Genomic DNA, 17,532 nt, shown 5'->3' with positions numbered 1-17,532 from the left:
GTGGGTGGGTGGGTGGCTCCAATTGAATGTGTTGTCTGTGTTTGCAGGGAGAACTCTATAGAGCTTCTACAAAGATTTCGGAGAGATAGGCGGATACTATTGAATTTCATACTTTCAGGAAGCTTAATCAAGAAGGTGGTAATGCCCCCCGGAGCTGTTTCCTTGGAGGATGTCGATCTTGATCAAGTTAGCGTTGATTTTGTCCTCAATTGTGCAAGAAAGGGTAGGGAATGTCCACCACAAAATATAGCCTCTTCTTATTTGCTTTAAGATAGATTGCATTTGCAATCATCAAGTCAGGATTGATTTTGTTGTTTTTGTCTTTTTTTTTTGTAGGCGGACTTCTTGAACTATCTGAAGCTATTAGAGATTATCATGACAGTACTCTGTTCCCTCATATGGTAAATTCGGACTTGCACATACATTATTATCTGTTCAATGGTCACTATTTATGAATGTTCTTGTTCGGGATTGCACATACATTAATTTCTGTTCAATAGTTACTATTTGTGAGTGTTCCAGTTCCTGAGGTTTATCTATTGCAGCTTAGAATTATTTCCATATGGGGTTGTTGTGCAACACCTTTTACCTATCCCAAAACATTATTTCATGTGTTCTATACACATCAATGTTTATTTTCATTCTTCAACGGTTTCCTTTTTGTATTAAGAGTAATGCAGGTTCAACTGATGAATTCTTTCTAGCTACAAATCCTGAACAATCGGGTTTGCCTCCAAGAAGATTACCCCCGCCTGTCCCTATTTCCACACTATCACCAATTTTGCCAACACTCTCAACATCAGAATCAATTGATATTGAACCATCTGAAGAGCTGTCCAGTTTATCCAAATCTCAGTCTCTCAGTTCCACACAACAACAAGGGTTAACAGTTGACGACATTGAGGATTTTGATGACGATGATGATCTAGATGAAGTTGACAGTCGAAGGTATTCAAGAAGAGTTCTCAATGATGCTGCTGATCTTGTGCTTGGATTGCCGTCATTTGCTACTGGTAAGCATGCTTATCGTAGGTGTATATGTGTATGGTGGACCTGTAACTTCCGCTATCATAAGTGTGACCATTTCTTTTTGGCAGTATTAGTTTGTAATTTGCTTGCCTTTTAGCTCTAATGTGATATATTTATAGTACTGGTTATACCAGAAAAATAAAAGATGTGGAGAGTAATGGTTACCATTTAAAAAAAAAAAAAAAACCGGGAGAGTAAGAGTACTTTGAGATTTTTCTCTGCTATATTTGTACTACTGGTTACTTTGTGCTTAGGATGCTGACACATGACTAGAAAACTATTAACAACATTGATGCAGATGTATCATATAACTGCTCTAATTTCTGTACAATTTTCACTCAATGATAAATGGATTTTTTTAAAGGGAATTTAACCACTATACTATAAAGTGTTGTATACTAATGATAAATAGATTTCAATTCTCATCCATGTTAATTGCAGTTCGAGCAATGCAACAAGGCCATGAACATAGCATACTTCTATAGTAGCTTGACATTGGGAGAATATCCGTCCCCTTTTTATAGAATCCATCTTAATCTCCAGCATACTTGTGTGATTTTTTGGATTTTCTAACTTCTTCCAGCTGATAGGCATTATTTACCTTTTTAAAACTGTAATCCTATTTTTTTTTTTTCTAGATTAGAAAGAGTTAGCACTATCTTGATGCTTGTTTAATGTTTTTCTGACCTTTGACTATCATAAACAAAACTAGTTGTCAGATTATTAATTCTCAGATATTCTGATGCAACTCTTTTTAATGCTTAAATTTTAATTTATTTTTTTATAGCTCTTTGTTATTTTCTCCTCTAATAACTATTCACTTGATTATGTTTATAAAAAGAATCACTTAGATAGTTATATAAATTTGATTCCTGATAACGGCCCTAATTTTTTCATTTGATGCTTTTTAAGCATAAAGAGTTCCCACTAATGTTTTCTTCAACGAACATTCAAGTATTTCTTACTCTTCTCTGATAACTTCTCTCGTACTTAGTAGCAATAATATTCAATTTGTTCTGAAGCTTATTTCATCTTCATAAACCCTAATCAAATGCTAAGTTAAGTTGTGTGCTTGTGCACGAAAACCAGTGATAAGTTGATGTCATTTGATCCTCACTTATTTTTGACACCTCCTTGGTTTGAGGTGTTTTTGGGGAATATCTCGATAAATGTTAAATGTGAACTTGAACGAAGTGAGGTCATCATATCAATTTAACTAATTTATTTTACCTCTACTTTGTAAACAGCCTATGTGGGGTGCAAGAGTTTGTTTTGGAGCTTCATATTAAATCCATGCTTCTTTTTGCCTTTTGATGTTTGAATTCTTTGGTTTTATACAATGTTTTGAAGCCTTGAATTCACGTGTTGGCACGTAATAGGCACTTTCAGATTGATTACTGGAGCAAGTATTTGATGAGCAAACACTTTAATATAATATTCTATTCTAGTATTTCCTGGTCGGTTACACGTAGATTCCACTATCTTCTTTCAAAATGTATTCTTCTCTTGCTTTTACGTGGATGGATGGGAGATACTTATACTTGAGGCTGTATTTCTTCCTAGCTATTGGCGATGATGAACTCCGGGAAACAGCATATGAGATTCTTCTGGCTGCTGCTGGAGCTTCAGGGTATTTCCGACTTTTATGTTTCTTGGCTTGCAACATCTCCCATCTGATTAATTAAACGCATTTAATATGCATTTTGTATGCACAGGGGCCTCATTGTACCATCAAAGGACAAAAAAAAGGAGAAGAAATCTAGATTGATGAGGAAGCTGGGCCGTAGTAAGAGTGAAAATGTAATGACCCAGTCACAACATTTATCTGGACTGGTCAGTTTGTTGGAGACAATGCGTGTCCAGATGGAGGTAGGAAAATGAATGACACTGTTACCTTCTGTCTGGTGTCTGATTGCTTCTAGCTTCTGTTGTTTGATTCACACCAGTAATGGGATATATATCTTATTAGTTTCTTGCCCTTAACTCAACACGTTGGGTTAGCTTGCCTGTTGTTTCATTGCAAATCTTTTAGGAAATGAATTAACTTAAAAAGCAATAATTTTTTCTCCTTAATGAAAGGGCATAAGGCTGATGAGGCTACAGTTTGTTAGTTAAGGTCGAGATGTTATGCCAAGAGGTGTTCATATACTATCATAGTACAGAGTTGCCTTGAGCTGTTATGTTGGTATTTTGTTTGGTATATGGGGCTAGTCTCCACCAGTTGCCAGTTAGTGTGTATATAATGTAAATAGTGTTCCTAGTGCTGGACAGGAAAAAAAGGAGTTATAGATTCAATGTTTTTGATAATAATTTAGCTTAACATTTATTATTCAATCATAGAAGTGATAGCTAACAAAAAGAGATAAATTTTCCAAAGGAAAATGTTAGAAGATAAAGAGGGAAGAGAGACATTGAAGATCCGATGATATGACAAATACGGAAGCCCACCTATTTATTTTTTTTGATGACAAGGGAAACCCGCAGCCGCTATCCTTTGGGTGCGCACAGGGTAAAACCCCCGCTCCTATGCAATAGCTCGCAAACCACATAGGAGAGGTAACTGGCACTAGGCAAGCCTGGTGCGACGAGCTCGACCCAGAAGGCAAACCCCTTGCTTTCGCTGGCAAGGGGTTTCGAACTTGAGACCTCCAACATGGAAGTTCCAAGCCCAAACCACTGGGCCACCCCGAAGGGTCGGAAGCACACCTATTTATATGGTGTTAACCTCAATACACGTGATATTTGTGGACAAATATCAAATAAGAAGTTTACTCTTCTAATAGCCCCAAGACTGTGGTCTAGTGGTAAGAAAGCAACTAGTGATATGTGAGTTAGGCGCAGGTTGTGGGTTCAAATTCTGTTATATAGGAATTTACAGTTTCATGCTTACTGTGTTCTTACCTGATTAATATGTACAGATTTCTGAGGCCATGGATGTCAGGACAAGACTTGGTCTCCTTAATGCGATGGTAGGAAAAGTGGGTAAAAGGATGGATACAATCTTAATCCCACTGGAATTGTTATGTTGTATTTCACGCACTGAATTCTCCGACAAAAAGTCGTATTTTAAGTGGCAAAAGAGACAAGTAAGTGCTGTCTTTCCCACTTAATATGATGATTCAATTTTTTCCTCTCCTCTTTGTAATTGCTGTAACAAACTTTGCAAAGTTGTTTATTTATGCAACTTAATTCATATGATAATGTATTTAACATTTCTGTTACATATTCTTTTTCTGTCAGTTCAGTTAAACATGTTGGAGGAGGGGCTCATAAATCATCCTGCCGTAGGGTTTGGGGAATCTGGGCGAAAAGCAAATGAGCTAAGGGTTCTTTTAGCTAAGATAGAGGAATCTGAGGTGTGTACATTTCTCTCTGTCCCTCTTTTGCTGAAGAGAAATTTCTGATTTATTTCTAATACTTAACTTACGTATTTGCAATTCTAGTTTGGTCATGCATCCTTGCAAATATCCAAATAACTTTAATATTTTAACTTCTTTGAAAATAGTGAAATTCAATATTCAGACTTAAAGTAGTGGTCTGATTGCGTATTTCAAGAAAATACTGATTTCTACTCATTAATCTTCAACTTTCACAATTTTTTTCAAGTTGAACTTCAGTACTCTTTTTTCCAACTTCAACTCAGAGTGGCGGGCTTAGGATCTGAAGGCAGTGAGTGCACATTCTTTAATATACACCGCATCTCCAACTTTGAGTAACATTATGCATTCAGTTGGTTCAGTTAGTTTCTAATCGAATTTTTAGTTCATAAACAAAGAAATAAATCAAACCGAAATGACTTGGGTTAATTGCATTTTATGACTTCAGCTTTAATTAAGTTTAGGGATCTCTTTTATTTTCCTATAATATAAGAGGAAGAGCCAGGAAACACATGTCCCTCTATCATCTATACAAACAACGACAAGAAACACGTGGCCCTATAAACATCTATATAAACAATGAACTAACAACATTACAATTTAACATATCATTCTTTTCAGTAAGGGAATTGCAAATTGAATCATGATTTACCAATTTGCCTAAAGGTCGATGCAATGAATGTAAATTTGCGGTAATCCTAGTCGGATTTCATTTTCCTAATTTTATTGCCGAAAATAAGTATGTTAAATATTAAATAGATGGATTGAAACTGCAAATGCACTCCACTTCTTTCAAACAAATTAAATACATTTTTGATATACTTGAGAGTTCTGTTTTGAAGTTTGATCATCATATGCCTAATCATAGGATTGCTTAGAATTAAAGATAGAGTTTCTAAGAGGGTTTTCATCTTTTAGATTGGAGGTATGCTATTGAGTTTCGAATTGTCTGTCCCTGGCCCTCGGGGGTTTCATGGTTAAAAAAAGGAAGTGCCTATTTTTTTGGAAATTGACATGTTTTATCTTCTTGTACTTCTTTTTATTCTTGTCTCTTCTTTTGTACTCTCTTAAAAGGACTTTTCAAAAAATCTTATTGACCCATGGAATTAGTTCAATTGACATGCTATCATTGATGTTTGTTCTTGTTTGCTTGTTTGATACTCTTCATCATTATTATGTGCACTCTCGTCTTCTTCTTTTTTTCTCAATCCAAGGACATTTTGATACCATATACTATGAACAGCCATGTCCTGAGAAATAAGGTTACAAGAAAGGGTTCTTTGTGATTCTATACCAGATGATATGCCATAAAAAATATTATTTCTTTGTTTCAGTCTTTTCCTCCTCCTGCAGCAGAGATGCAACGGACAGAATGTTTAAAATCTTTGAGAGAGATCGCTCTGCCATTGGCAGAAAGGCCAGCTCGAGGTGACTTAACTGGTGAAGTATGCCACTGGGCTGATGGTTATCACCTGAATGTCAAGTTATACGAGAAACTACTTCTCAGTGTTTTTGATGTTTTAGATGAGGGAAAGCTCACAGAGGTCAGTTAAAACCCACTTGAATGTCATTCTCTCTAATTCTTGCCATTCTTGCTATGCCTTATGGTGCCAGGGTAAAGATGACCATCTTATTTCTTGTACACTAGAAATTAATACTCTTGGGATGTCACCTTTCTCTTAAAAGAAGAAGGTAATATTCTCAAAGGTCATTTGATTTACAGTCTTGGTATGTTGTGTACTTGTGTTTGTAACAGAGGGACATGATGAGTGAAGGTGTTAAAAGGGCATGAGCCACAAAATCACGTGGAAGGAAATTGTCTTGAAAAACCTACAATCTCTTGGAATTCATGCAGACATAGCGAATAATAGGTCACAATAGAAAAGGTTTATATAGTTGGGACTACGTTTTAGTCATGTTAGTAGTAATTTAGGTCTTGTGTTTCGTAGGAGTCCTTTAGTCTTATATGAGATTTTTATGCATTTCGAAAATATATAGAACTGCTAGAGCTTATTATTATTTAATTATTATAAATAATATGGGTTTAAGGAGCTTAAAATGGAATGGTATGTTCAGTGAGGATTCATATAGCCGAGCCCATACTTGCTTGGGATTGAGGTCCAGTTGTTTTATGTGAACAACATAACCTGTTCTCTTTGTAAAATAGTAAAATATTGAACAGTAGTGCAATGAATAGCGTTATGTGAGTACATTCCTTTAGAAATCGATTTATAGGTTTGAATGAATAATTATGAACTTCATTTTTCCCAACCAGGAAGTTGAAGAAATTTTGGAGCTTCTTAAGTCCACATGGCGTATTTTGGGAATCACAGAAACCATCCACTACACTTGCTATGCTTGGGTATTATTTCGACAGGTATAAAATGACAAAAGAAAAATAGTGGTTTCTATTCAGAGTTGCTTAAAACATTACTAGCATTTGCTTGACTACTAACCTGCCGATGGTAAATCAACTGTTTGGACTAGATTTTACTTCTTTATCAATTGAAGGAAGTTGTCTCGAAAAACCTACAATCTCTTGGAATTCATGCAGACATAGTGAATAATAGGTCACAATAGAAGCCCCCAAGGCCTAGCTCAAGTGGCAAAAGGTGAGGATTTGTGGCTTAGGTGTAGGTTCAAGCCCCAGACCATGCAAAGCAAAGCCCGGTATTTAAGTGGAGAAGGGTAGAGGGGCAGGCCCATTATCCACCGAGTTTTAGAAGACTGTGATTGGTCCAAAGGGCGGGTCACAGATGGATTTCTCGGTTATCAAAAAAAATAAAAAATAATAGGTCACAATAGAAAAGGTTTATATAGTTGGGACTATGTTTTAGTCATGTTAGTAGTATTTTGATTCAGTGTTATTCTTCAGGCCCTATCTTTCTCATCGTGTTATTTAACTTAGAAATTTGGCCTTTGTTGAATCAAATGTGCTGTTATGGTCTAATTATAATTTATAACTGCCTTAACTTCACTATGGACTGAAAACTGGTTTTCTGGAATATAAAATCCTCATCCTCTCCTCGATCCACATTATTTAACTTCTGCAAATTTAAGTAAATTTTTTTATCCCAATAAGCAAACGGCTGTTAGGCAATTGCTTCCATCTTCTTTAGTTAACTGTTTGTAAATAAATTCCTGACATGTTGCAACAATTTCTTCTTACTTGGTTACCCACCCTGATTTCAAATTTGGTTACTTGGTTGAAGCTGATCCCTTTATCAATTCCTCTTTGCTTATTGTTGGTGCATGATTGTCCTATTTCGATATATGCACCTTGTGTTGTTGCAGTTTGTCATCACGGGAGAGCAAAGGATCTTGCAATATGTCATTGAACAGTTAAAAAAAATACCATTAAAGGAACAAAGGGGACCGCAAGAGAGAATGCACTTGAAGAGTTTGCATTCTAGAGTTGAAATGGAGAAGGGATTCCAAGAGTTGACTTTCTTGCAGTCTTTCTTGTTGCCAATTTCAAAATGGGCTGATAAGCAGTTGGGAGACTACCATCTCAATTATGCTGAGGTTCGTGCACAATTCTGTTTTACTTTGATTAGGCGATGGCAAATCTTGTGCGCATGATAAGTCATTTGTTTTAACTTACATTTACATGTCTTTTCCTGTTTCAAAATTTTGTTTGTGGTACTATCTGATCATCTTAGAGCTTGTACTATAAACTCTGTTTAGCAATTTAAAACTAAAAAACTAACTTCCAAATTTACTCTTTCCCATGAATAATGGTTGCCAATATTTCAAATTTTCTAATTTTCTCTGTTTCAAAAATATATTTCAAATTTTCTGCCTTTTCTGTTGAAATTAATTCCATCTAGGATATTATTTAGTTTAAGTTAACAGTACAGGAAAGTTGTGTCTAAAAACTAGTTGATGTTATTGGCTTTAGGGGTTGGTGATGATGGAAAACACTGTGGCAGTTGCTATGCTTGTTCGAAGGCTTCTTCTAGAAGAACCTGAAACGGTATGTCTGACTACCTACCTTTTCTGGTGAACTATCTTAAGTTTGTTCTGGGAAATTGAATCATATGTTATATGTGTTGTCTGTGCATTCACTATAAACCATAAGATTCACATACATGGACACTTATAAATAATAATATTGTATTCGACTTTGATGTTTATGTAGGCAATGGAGTCTGCAACAATATCAGATAAAGAGCAGATAGAGTTCTACGTGACATCTTCAATCAAAAATGCATTTACAAGGGTAAAGAATTGTTACTTGTTGGAAAAGGAAACTTAAATTGGTTGCGGGCTATAATTACTGCTGTTGAAATATTTCTATATGTTGGAGCAGTGCTTGTTCAAAGACTAGTTAAATTAGTTTCTTCAGTTTGTAGAAGGCCCTAACTGTAAAGTGGAACTCTACGATCAGGCCTCCAAGGCCTAGCTCGAGTGGCAAAAGGGGGAGGATTTGTGGCTTAGGTCATAGGTTCAAGCCCCACACCATGCAAAGCGAAGCCCAGTATTTAAGTGGAGAAGGGTAGCTGGGCGGGCCCATTATCCACCGAGTTTAGAAGGCTGTGATTGGTCCAAAGGGCGGGTCACAGTTAGATTTCTCGGTTATAAAAAAAAAGTGCAACTCTACGATCAGTTGGATTAATTTCTTCAGATATTAGAGGACTCTAACTATGAATATCCGTACGCAAAGTGTGGTTCTTTTAAATCTGTTCTCTGTTCTTTTATCTTCATTTTCTATTTCTTAGCTACATATAAATGTCATTGTGGCTTAAATATGTCTTTTGACCAGTTAAACAGTCCATCCAAATTTCTCATTTGTTGACATGCAATGGTTTTTTTTTTTGATAAAGTAAGGAGAATGTCATTAACAAACATCAAGCAGATGCACATATTACAAAAGAAAGAAATATCAGCTCCCAAAAAGGAAAAAAAAGCTATCTAAACAGCTAACAACAGAGATCATTGGAGCTGATCAATTCCAGGAAAGAATTGACACTAAGTACAGGAAAGAGATTAACCCAACCAAAAAGAGTAATCAAACATCTTGCTATAAAGGTAGAGATGGGAGTTGCGGTGCCATCAAAAAATCTTTTGTTCCTCTCCGTCCATAAGCACCACAAAATACAGGCTGGAACCAAAGACCAGATGTGCTTGATGGACTTCCCAACTTCCCAAGAACTCCAACACACAAAAGCCTCTCTCAATGATCTTGGCATGACCCAAGTGAGTCCAAAAAGTGAGAAGAACATGTTCCATAGGCCTGTTGCAACTGTGCAATGAAGGAACAGGTGATTTAATAGATTCTGAGTTGCACAAGCACATGTAGCATCTGTTGACTATTTGGAATTTCCTCCTCATGAGATTATTCTGAGTCAAGCAAGAGTCTTTTCGAGTAATCCAACTGAAACAAATAACTTTAGGTGGCAACTTAGTTCTCCAGATTAATTTCCATGCCCATTGATCAATTAAAGTCTTCTTGGAGCTTTGTTGAAGGTAGCATGCTTTAACTGAGTAGGATCCACCCCTGCTATATCTCCAGATAAGCTTGTCCCTGCTTTGTCTGTTGATTGCACTAGTCTGAATGGTGGCCATCAGGCTAAAATCCTCTTCCAACTCCCAGTCATTAAGATTTCTCCTTAGGATCAGATTCCACACATTGTCTTCCCTGTACTGTGAGAAGGTTGAGTCTGGATTAGATGCAATCTGGAAAATGCTTGGAAAAGCATTCATTAGAGGAATGTCTCCTAGTCAAATATCTTTCCAAAACTGAATATGTTCCCCATTTCCCACCATAAGTGAGGCGTTGCCATGCAATGGGTTTTACTGTAATGGTGTACTAAAATAATCGAGAACATTACAGGATCAGAAAAGACCAAGAGCACTGCCCCAGGTCTTCTTACTTTCTATTTCACAGCTAACATGTTATGAATCTCCTTAGATTATGTTACATTTGTGTTAAATAGGCTTCTCACAGGAAGCGACAGGGTATTTTCATATTTCCCATAAAATGACTGTTTTCTACAAGTTACATTTGATTGATTTGCTTCCTATGGTTTTAACAACAGAAGTAGACCAACTTTCCCTGGATTGTGGTAGAGGTAGACTTCTCGTCTTATAATAGTGTGATGTTGATTGCTGGGAGCATCTGTTCCCTGTGTATCATAGCTAGTTTCTGAGTGTTGTTATTCAGTTTTGTGTTTCCTCTTAGATTGGGCATGAAGGGAAATTCTCTGTTTGTCATGAATAATCGCTTTGTGCAGATAATACAAGATGCTGAGGCAATATCTCAAGCAACAAATGAACATCCTTTAGCACTGCTTGCAGAACACACAAAGAAACTATTGCAAAGAGATAATACTATTTACATGCCTATCTTATCTCAACGGCATCAAAATGCTGCTGCTGTTTCTGCATCCATACTTCACAAGCTTTATGGTATCAAATTGGTAAGTAATGATTAATCTAACTCCTGGAGATCTAGTTGTAGCTTGATTAATTCATGGTAATATGTTTGGTATGGAGATTTGAGTGAATGTCATTCATTCAGAGACCATTCCTTAATAATGCGGAACATCTGACCGAGGATACAATAGCTGTCTTTCCTGCTGCTGATAGTCTTGAGCATGATATAATGCAAGTTATCGCATCTTCTTGTGCTGATGGAACATCAGATGCTTATTGTAGAAAGTTAAATTTGTTCAAGGTAAGGAAAATCTTTCTGGGCTTCTTTATTTATTTTTATAATGGAGTAACTTAGGGTGACATAATTTTGCAAAATTTATATGGGGTAGTTCCAAATGAAAGATGTTTAGCCAGTAAATTAAGCTTCTTGGATTTATTGTCTTCTGACCTCGGCATTCTAACTGCTCAGAACCTTTGTATTGGTTGGTGGCGGGATGGTTTTGCTAATAAAGTTTCCATGTGTCATTCTCAATATTTTACGTAGTGAATCTGGTGTTTTTCTTAGCCTTTTCTTGTTTTAAGTATAGATTGAGACTGTGTCTGGGACATTGGTACTACGATGGGTGAATTCACAACTTGCAAGGATTTTGAATTGGGTTGACCGGGCTATTCAGCAGGAGGTAATAACTTAGGGAGTTTCTAAATCTATTGATTGTAGTTCATTTAACAATTATATCAATTATTTAGCTGTTCCTTTGTTATTATACTTCTATTCCCTATGCCATTTGTCATTAATCATTTAAAAAAATTCTATCTCATGTCTTATCTCCTTTTTTATATATATAAATAAAGTTAAATGAGGCATCTCCTGGTTTCAATATTCACGGTTATGATAATAAGAGTAAATTGAAATCCTCCTTCTAACCGAAGACCAGTCTTTTAGCATATGAAGTTAATTACCCTTTTATGGTTTTCCAGCGGTGGGTACCGGTTTCACCTCAACAAAGGCATGGAAGTTCAATTGTTGAAGTCTACAGGATTGTGGAAGAGGTTCACAAATCATACTCTGTTCTTTTGCATAGTTATTTTTCTCTGTTTTCTGGAATCAGTTTATTCAGTTTCCGCGGCATAAGTTTATTGTGTTTCGTAATGGAATTACAGTAATATGGAAGAAGAGTTGTGATAATTTGTCAGCAACAAGGGAAGTTATTTCTTTATTGATTTGTTTTATGTACAGCGGGAGAACTGGACTTTAAATTAGTAACCTATGAAATCATAATGCTACACTAAAAAAGCCAAATCTAAATTCTAGGCTTTTGTGCTTGAGAGCTAAGTTTGATCACAAACTACTCTCAGCTGCAAGATGAAGTTTGTGTGTTCTTCCTGTCCATGTTATCTATAGCAGCCTAGCTTCTTTTACTTTTGGTGCATGAAACTTAAGTGAAAAAATACTTAGCTTTTGGAACATATACACTTGAAGATTCACAAGCTTCTAAAGCTCCAGTTCCCTACCCATGGGGTGTGGGGTGGGTGGGAAATAAAATAGAAAGAGGAAGTGAACTTTAAATTGTGGCTCAGATTTTGAACATTCTGCTTTTATCATTGTTGATTCTGTTATGCCGACAGTGGTTTACAAATGCTTTTATACGATACCACATTTTGTAATGAGTTGAACAATTTTGTCACTGCAGACGGTCAATCAGTTCTTTGCTCTGGAAGTTCCAATGAGGCCAGGAGAACTGGGTAGCCTCTTTCGCGGCATTGATAATGCATTTCAAGTATATGCAAAGACCGTTTTAGATAAGATTGGTATATAGTTTCTTTCTGCACAATCTTAAAGATTTCCTTTTTTTTCTCACAGTGAAGAATCCTTCATACTGAAATTTTACATGCCTGTTGTTGCAGTTTATTAGCTTAATTGTCTCCTGGTTCATTTTGTGTCTTGCACTATGGTTTGATGAATGACATCAATGTAATGGATGGAGGAACTATTAGATCAGAATCTGTTTTCTGCAGTATACAAAACCCTTCACCGTAGGAAGGGCAGGGTACCTCTTTACAGCATAATTTCAAAGTTATCCTTCCCACTGGAACTGTAAATATTCTGTCCGAGTGACCAATAATTGGATATCCTAGTTTTATTATTTCACTCTTTTCTTGCAAATGATATGGATGAATTGCCAATGTACCCATTTGACGAGCCTTCATCGCCATCCCAGTTTCCCATTGACAGAATTTAGCATGTTGAATTTTCAAATAGCTTTGAAGCTTTTATTTAGTGGCTCTCTTTTTATGGCAACGAAAAGTTGTACCGTGTAAATTATTTGTATTCTTCTACTTCTCTGCTCATCTTTTTGCATTTGCATATCTTGCATTTGTTTCTGCAGAACTGTTTGCTGCTAAATTGAACCTATATATTTCATGGTGAACTTGCTACCATTTGCATGCAGCTAATAAGGAAGATATTGTTCCACCTGTGCCTATTTTGACGAGATACTCAAGGGAAAGTGGAATTAAGGCATTTGTAAAGAAGGAGTTGAAGGATACAAGGATACCAGATGTCTTGAAGTCTGTTGAAATTGACGTAGCGGCAACATCAACGCTTTGTGTGCAGTTGAATAGCCTTCATGTTAGTTAACTTCTACTTTCCCTCTTTTTATGTATGATAACATCTCAAGCTGTTAATCATTTGTTCTCCAGCTGTTAATCATTTGCTCTCGTATTTTTCACGTTCCCCTTAATTATTGAATCTAAAGGGTGCATTTCTCTGCACTGGTTTGATTGGAACATCATGGGTCTGGCCTCTGGCTAGTTTCATTAGCTTGAAGCTGGACTTTAGATGCTCTACTTCATAGTATTACCTGTGAGGTGTGAAAAAAAATTGAGGGTTTATAGTGTCACCTTACATCATATGTTAAATTTGAGAGGGCCGTTGAATGGGAAAACTAATCAAGAATTTGAAAAGATAGTAGAGAAGTACCCTTCGGGGTGGCCCAGTGGTTTGGGCTTGGGACTTCCATGTTGGAGGTCTCAAGTTCAAAATCCCTTGCCAGCGAAAGCAAGGGGTTTGCCTTCGGGGTCGAGCTCGTCGCACCGAGCTTGCCTAGTGTGGGTTACTACCTCTCCTATGTGGTTTGCGGGTTATTGCATAGGAGCCGGGGTTTTACCTTGTGCACACCCAAAGGGTAGCGGCTGCGGGTTTCCCTTGTCATAAATAAAAAAGATAGTAGAGAAGTTCTATAATTTTGAATGATATTTGCTGCTAAAGTCTTTCAAAAATTAACATTTGGCAAGTACTGTATAGGCAGGCAATTGGAGTTTGGGCAGTTAGTATATTATACCATTCTGACTAATTTCTTTTGTATAAGAACTGCTGTTTTTTCAGTTTAGATATCTTCTCTAATTGATTATGTTTCTAGCTTAGTTCAGTACTTCTTTCCGAAATACTTTTATTATGAGTGGATTAATTTACACTCATCATCTGAAGAACTCTAAAAATGTGATGTAAAAATAAAACAAGTACTGAGCCTTGTAATGGCAACAGCGTCGTCTTGGGGCTATTTTTGCTGAAACTTTACCCTATCAGAAAGAACACTTGTCATTTAAACAAAGGAGTCCAAATGAAGAATTCTAAAAGAACTAGGGAAAGCTGTATCCCTCTATGTCATGGGAAAACCTGCCTTTGGGTAATTTCTCAAGGTATAATTTAACTTGTCATCATAGTCTATATGCTGCTTGAACTTGTTAAGCTGCTGGTGGCATAAGTTACGTGAAACTAGACGATTTGTTATCTATCACCCTTCTTCCCCTGCTTTGATGCGAAATATACTTGAAGATAGATTCCTCTTCTGAGCCATTGATCCATAGGAGTGGAGGCTTATATTGAAAAGCTTTCTGAAGTTTAATGTTGGAATCTACTGGCCGCTAGCAGCAAATTGATACATATCGTAGTCAATCACCACCCCACATATCAAGAAGCTCTTACTGCTTCAGTATCAAATGTTTTTTTTCTCCCTCAATAAAAACTTCATCCCCAAAAAATCCTTTCTCCTCTCACAATCTTTTGATGACAATACTGAAAACTGGAAATATTGTAGCTTTCTGTTGCTACATTCGGTAGCTTTGTTTTCTGCCATGAAACAACATTGAAAATATATATATCTTCATTAAAATATTTCAGTGAGATATAGCATCTTCTTCCATGTCTAATTGAGAGTTAAAATGATAGCTCAAGAGACATCAGTTGTGTATGGAAGTGGGACCTGAGTGGTGATGTGAGAGGATCAGTCTTAATAATATTGGCAAGAGCCCATGCTAGAATTTTCATGGAATACCAAGTAATTTTAATTGTATATTCTTCTACATGTGTGCATTAACATTTTCGCTCTAGGAAGAAATATAAAGTCAATTTTATGAATATTCTTTTATACAAAAGTAAAATTAATTTAATACTAGATACTTTTAGTGCATAATTATATTGATACTAGTAAAATGACCCGCGCTTTGCGCGGGAATTTAACATCATGGAATTTATAAAATAATACTTAAAACCTATCAGTCATTAAAACTAAAACACTATATTATCTTACATACAAGATTAGCAACAAACATTCATAATGTAAAGGAAAATGAAAATTATTACATCTTATCATTTATCCTTAATAACATAAGCATAAACTAATGACTGTAAAAATACATATCAGGATCTGTAACATAAGCAATGGTGTCAGTGAGCCACTCAACAGGAGCAAAGTACATAAATAAATATTTATATTTAATTGTGAAGAAGAAGGAGAAGAGGTTCAGAATTTTCGTTGTTTGAAAATGAGAGGAATTTCCCTCTATTTATAGACAACAAAGGGCAGTGTGAACAAATGTTAATTGTGCCTTATCGGAAAGGTTACAACTATTTGGAAAAGTTGCAACGCTTCGGAAAGGTCATAACCTTTCATAAAAGTCACAACTCTTCATAAAAGACAGAACTTTTCATAAAAGTCGCAACTCTTCATAAAAGTCGCAACTCTTCATAAAAGTCGCAACTCTTCATAAAAGTCGCAACTCTTCATAAAAGTCGCAACTCTTCATAAAAGTCGCAACTCTTCATAAAAGTCGCAACTCTTCATAAAAGTCGCAACTCTTCATAAAAGTCGCAACTCTTCATAAAAGTCGCAACTCTTCATAAAAGTCGCAACTCTTCATAAAAGTCGCAACTCTTCATAAAAGTCGCAACTCTTCATAAAAGTCGCAACTCTTCATAAAAGTCGCAACTCTTCATAAAAGTCGCAACTCTTCATAAAAGTCGCAACTCTTCATAAAAGTCGCAACTCTTCATAAAAGTCGCAACTCTTCATAAAAGTCGCAACTCTTCATAAAAGTCGCAACTCTTCATAAAAGTCAGAACTCTTCATGAAATGGGAAGGGTATTTTTGTAAATAAATAAATTAAAAGGGAATTCTTGTTTGTGGTGGTGCCACGTAGGCGGGCCTAAGGTTCTCTTATATATATATATATATATGATAATCAGAACTTATTTGATCTTATTAACATGACAAATTATATTACTTTGTTTGTAATTTTAACCAAAAAAATCCTTATTTTGATATCAATGTAAATATCGCTGGGCTTATATTTTTTCTCATAAGATATTTTTGAAGTGTGGACCCCAAATTCAGCCCTAAAATGGCGATTTATCCATAATTCCTGCTGTGCTCTACGGTGCTCTTCGTAAAAGTTGAAATGTATTTTCTCAAAATCTTTAATTTGAATTCTACAGATTAGTAATTTCATGCAGTAAGAAATAATATTTGGAAATTAGATGTGTATGTTTCCTATGCCCACAAACTATATGGGAAAGGATGAAGAAGAAAGTCAATTAGTACTATATTTTGGATGTTGAGAATTGTAATTTGCTTATGACCCCCAAAAAAGAGAGGAAGGTGTGCGTAAAGAGATGGACTTTGGGCCTAACTCAATCCCAAAAGCTAGTTCTTCCGAAGACCATAAAATGAGATGAACCACCCATCTCTCAACCGATGTATGACACTTAACACCCCCTCACATGTCAAGGCTTGCTAATTGGAGTTGAGTGTGGACAACATAATATGGGGGCCCCAACATTAGTACACACTAACAGGGATGGGCATGACTCTAGTACCATGAGAAGAAATGGACCTTGAGCCTAACTCAATCACAAAAGCTAGATTGCTGAAAGACCACATAAGGATACCAATTCCACGTCCCACAACCAATGTGGGACACTAAGCAATGTAGTTATCATCACAGGTGATCCATGTTAAATAACATAATGGGAGAAACTTTTACGTGTTGGATGTGTGGCACCCGAAGAAACTTACTTAATTCTATTAACATCTCAAAATATATACCAAGTATTTAAGCATAGAGTTAAGATTGAAAAGGCAAAATTGTTAATTCAGTTGCTTTGATCTAAGACAAGATTGTAATAAGCATTAAACTGTTCCACGAGAGTTTTAGGATAAGCGCACTCTTGGATGATTCTTGTAATTAGGGGTGTTCACGGTTTGGATAAAAACCGATTCAAATCGAAAAATCAAATCAAACCGATAAAATCAAATTGATTTTATTTGGGTTTGGTTTGGTTTGGTTTTAGATTTTTGAAAACCGATAGTATTTGGTTTGGTTATGGTTTTATTCGAAAAAAACTGAAGAAATAACCGAACCGAACCGATGAATTATATACATATATTTTATTAATATACATACTTAATAT

At 36.0% G+C, this 17,532-nt stretch overlaps 1 protein-coding gene across 1 annotated transcript in view; it reads left to right on the top strand.

Moving 5' to 3' along the window:
* Positions 1-17,532, top strand: part of LOC102587911 (uncharacterized) — a 45,723-nt gene that overhangs the window by 21,374 nt on the left and 6,817 nt on the right. Inside the window, exons 4-21 of the mRNA XM_006347788.2 lie at positions 178-223; positions 337-401; positions 671-1,013; positions 2,593-2,659; positions 2,745-2,898; positions 3,948-4,115; positions 4,275-4,385; positions 5,741-5,950; positions 6,682-6,783; positions 7,701-7,931; positions 8,308-8,382; positions 8,548-8,628; positions 10,643-10,828; positions 10,930-11,085; positions 11,372-11,464; positions 11,763-11,834; positions 12,476-12,593; positions 13,235-13,413. Of these exons, the coding sequence (XP_006347850.2) occupies positions 178-223; positions 337-401; positions 671-1,013; positions 2,593-2,659; positions 2,745-2,898; positions 3,948-4,115; positions 4,275-4,385; positions 5,741-5,950; positions 6,682-6,783; positions 7,701-7,931; positions 8,308-8,382; positions 8,548-8,628; positions 10,643-10,828; positions 10,930-11,085; positions 11,372-11,464; positions 11,763-11,834; positions 12,476-12,593; positions 13,235-13,413 (2,457 nt within the window). The remainder of the gene's footprint in view (positions 1-177; positions 224-336; positions 402-670; positions 1,014-2,592; positions 2,660-2,744; positions 2,899-3,947; positions 4,116-4,274; positions 4,386-5,740; positions 5,951-6,681; positions 6,784-7,700; positions 7,932-8,307; positions 8,383-8,547; positions 8,629-10,642; positions 10,829-10,929; positions 11,086-11,371; positions 11,465-11,762; positions 11,835-12,475; positions 12,594-13,234; positions 13,414-17,532) is intronic.

This window comes from Solanum tuberosum, unplaced genomic scaffold (assembly GCF_000226075.1).
Source record: "Solanum tuberosum cultivar DM 1-3 516 R44 unplaced genomic scaffold, SolTub_3.0 scf00092, whole genome shotgun sequence".
Lineage (NCBI taxonomy): Eukaryota > Viridiplantae > Streptophyta > Magnoliopsida > Solanales > Solanaceae > Solanum > Solanum tuberosum.
The sequence above is the reverse complement of the archived record's forward strand: the minus strand, read 5'-3'. Positions and strand labels throughout refer to the sequence as shown.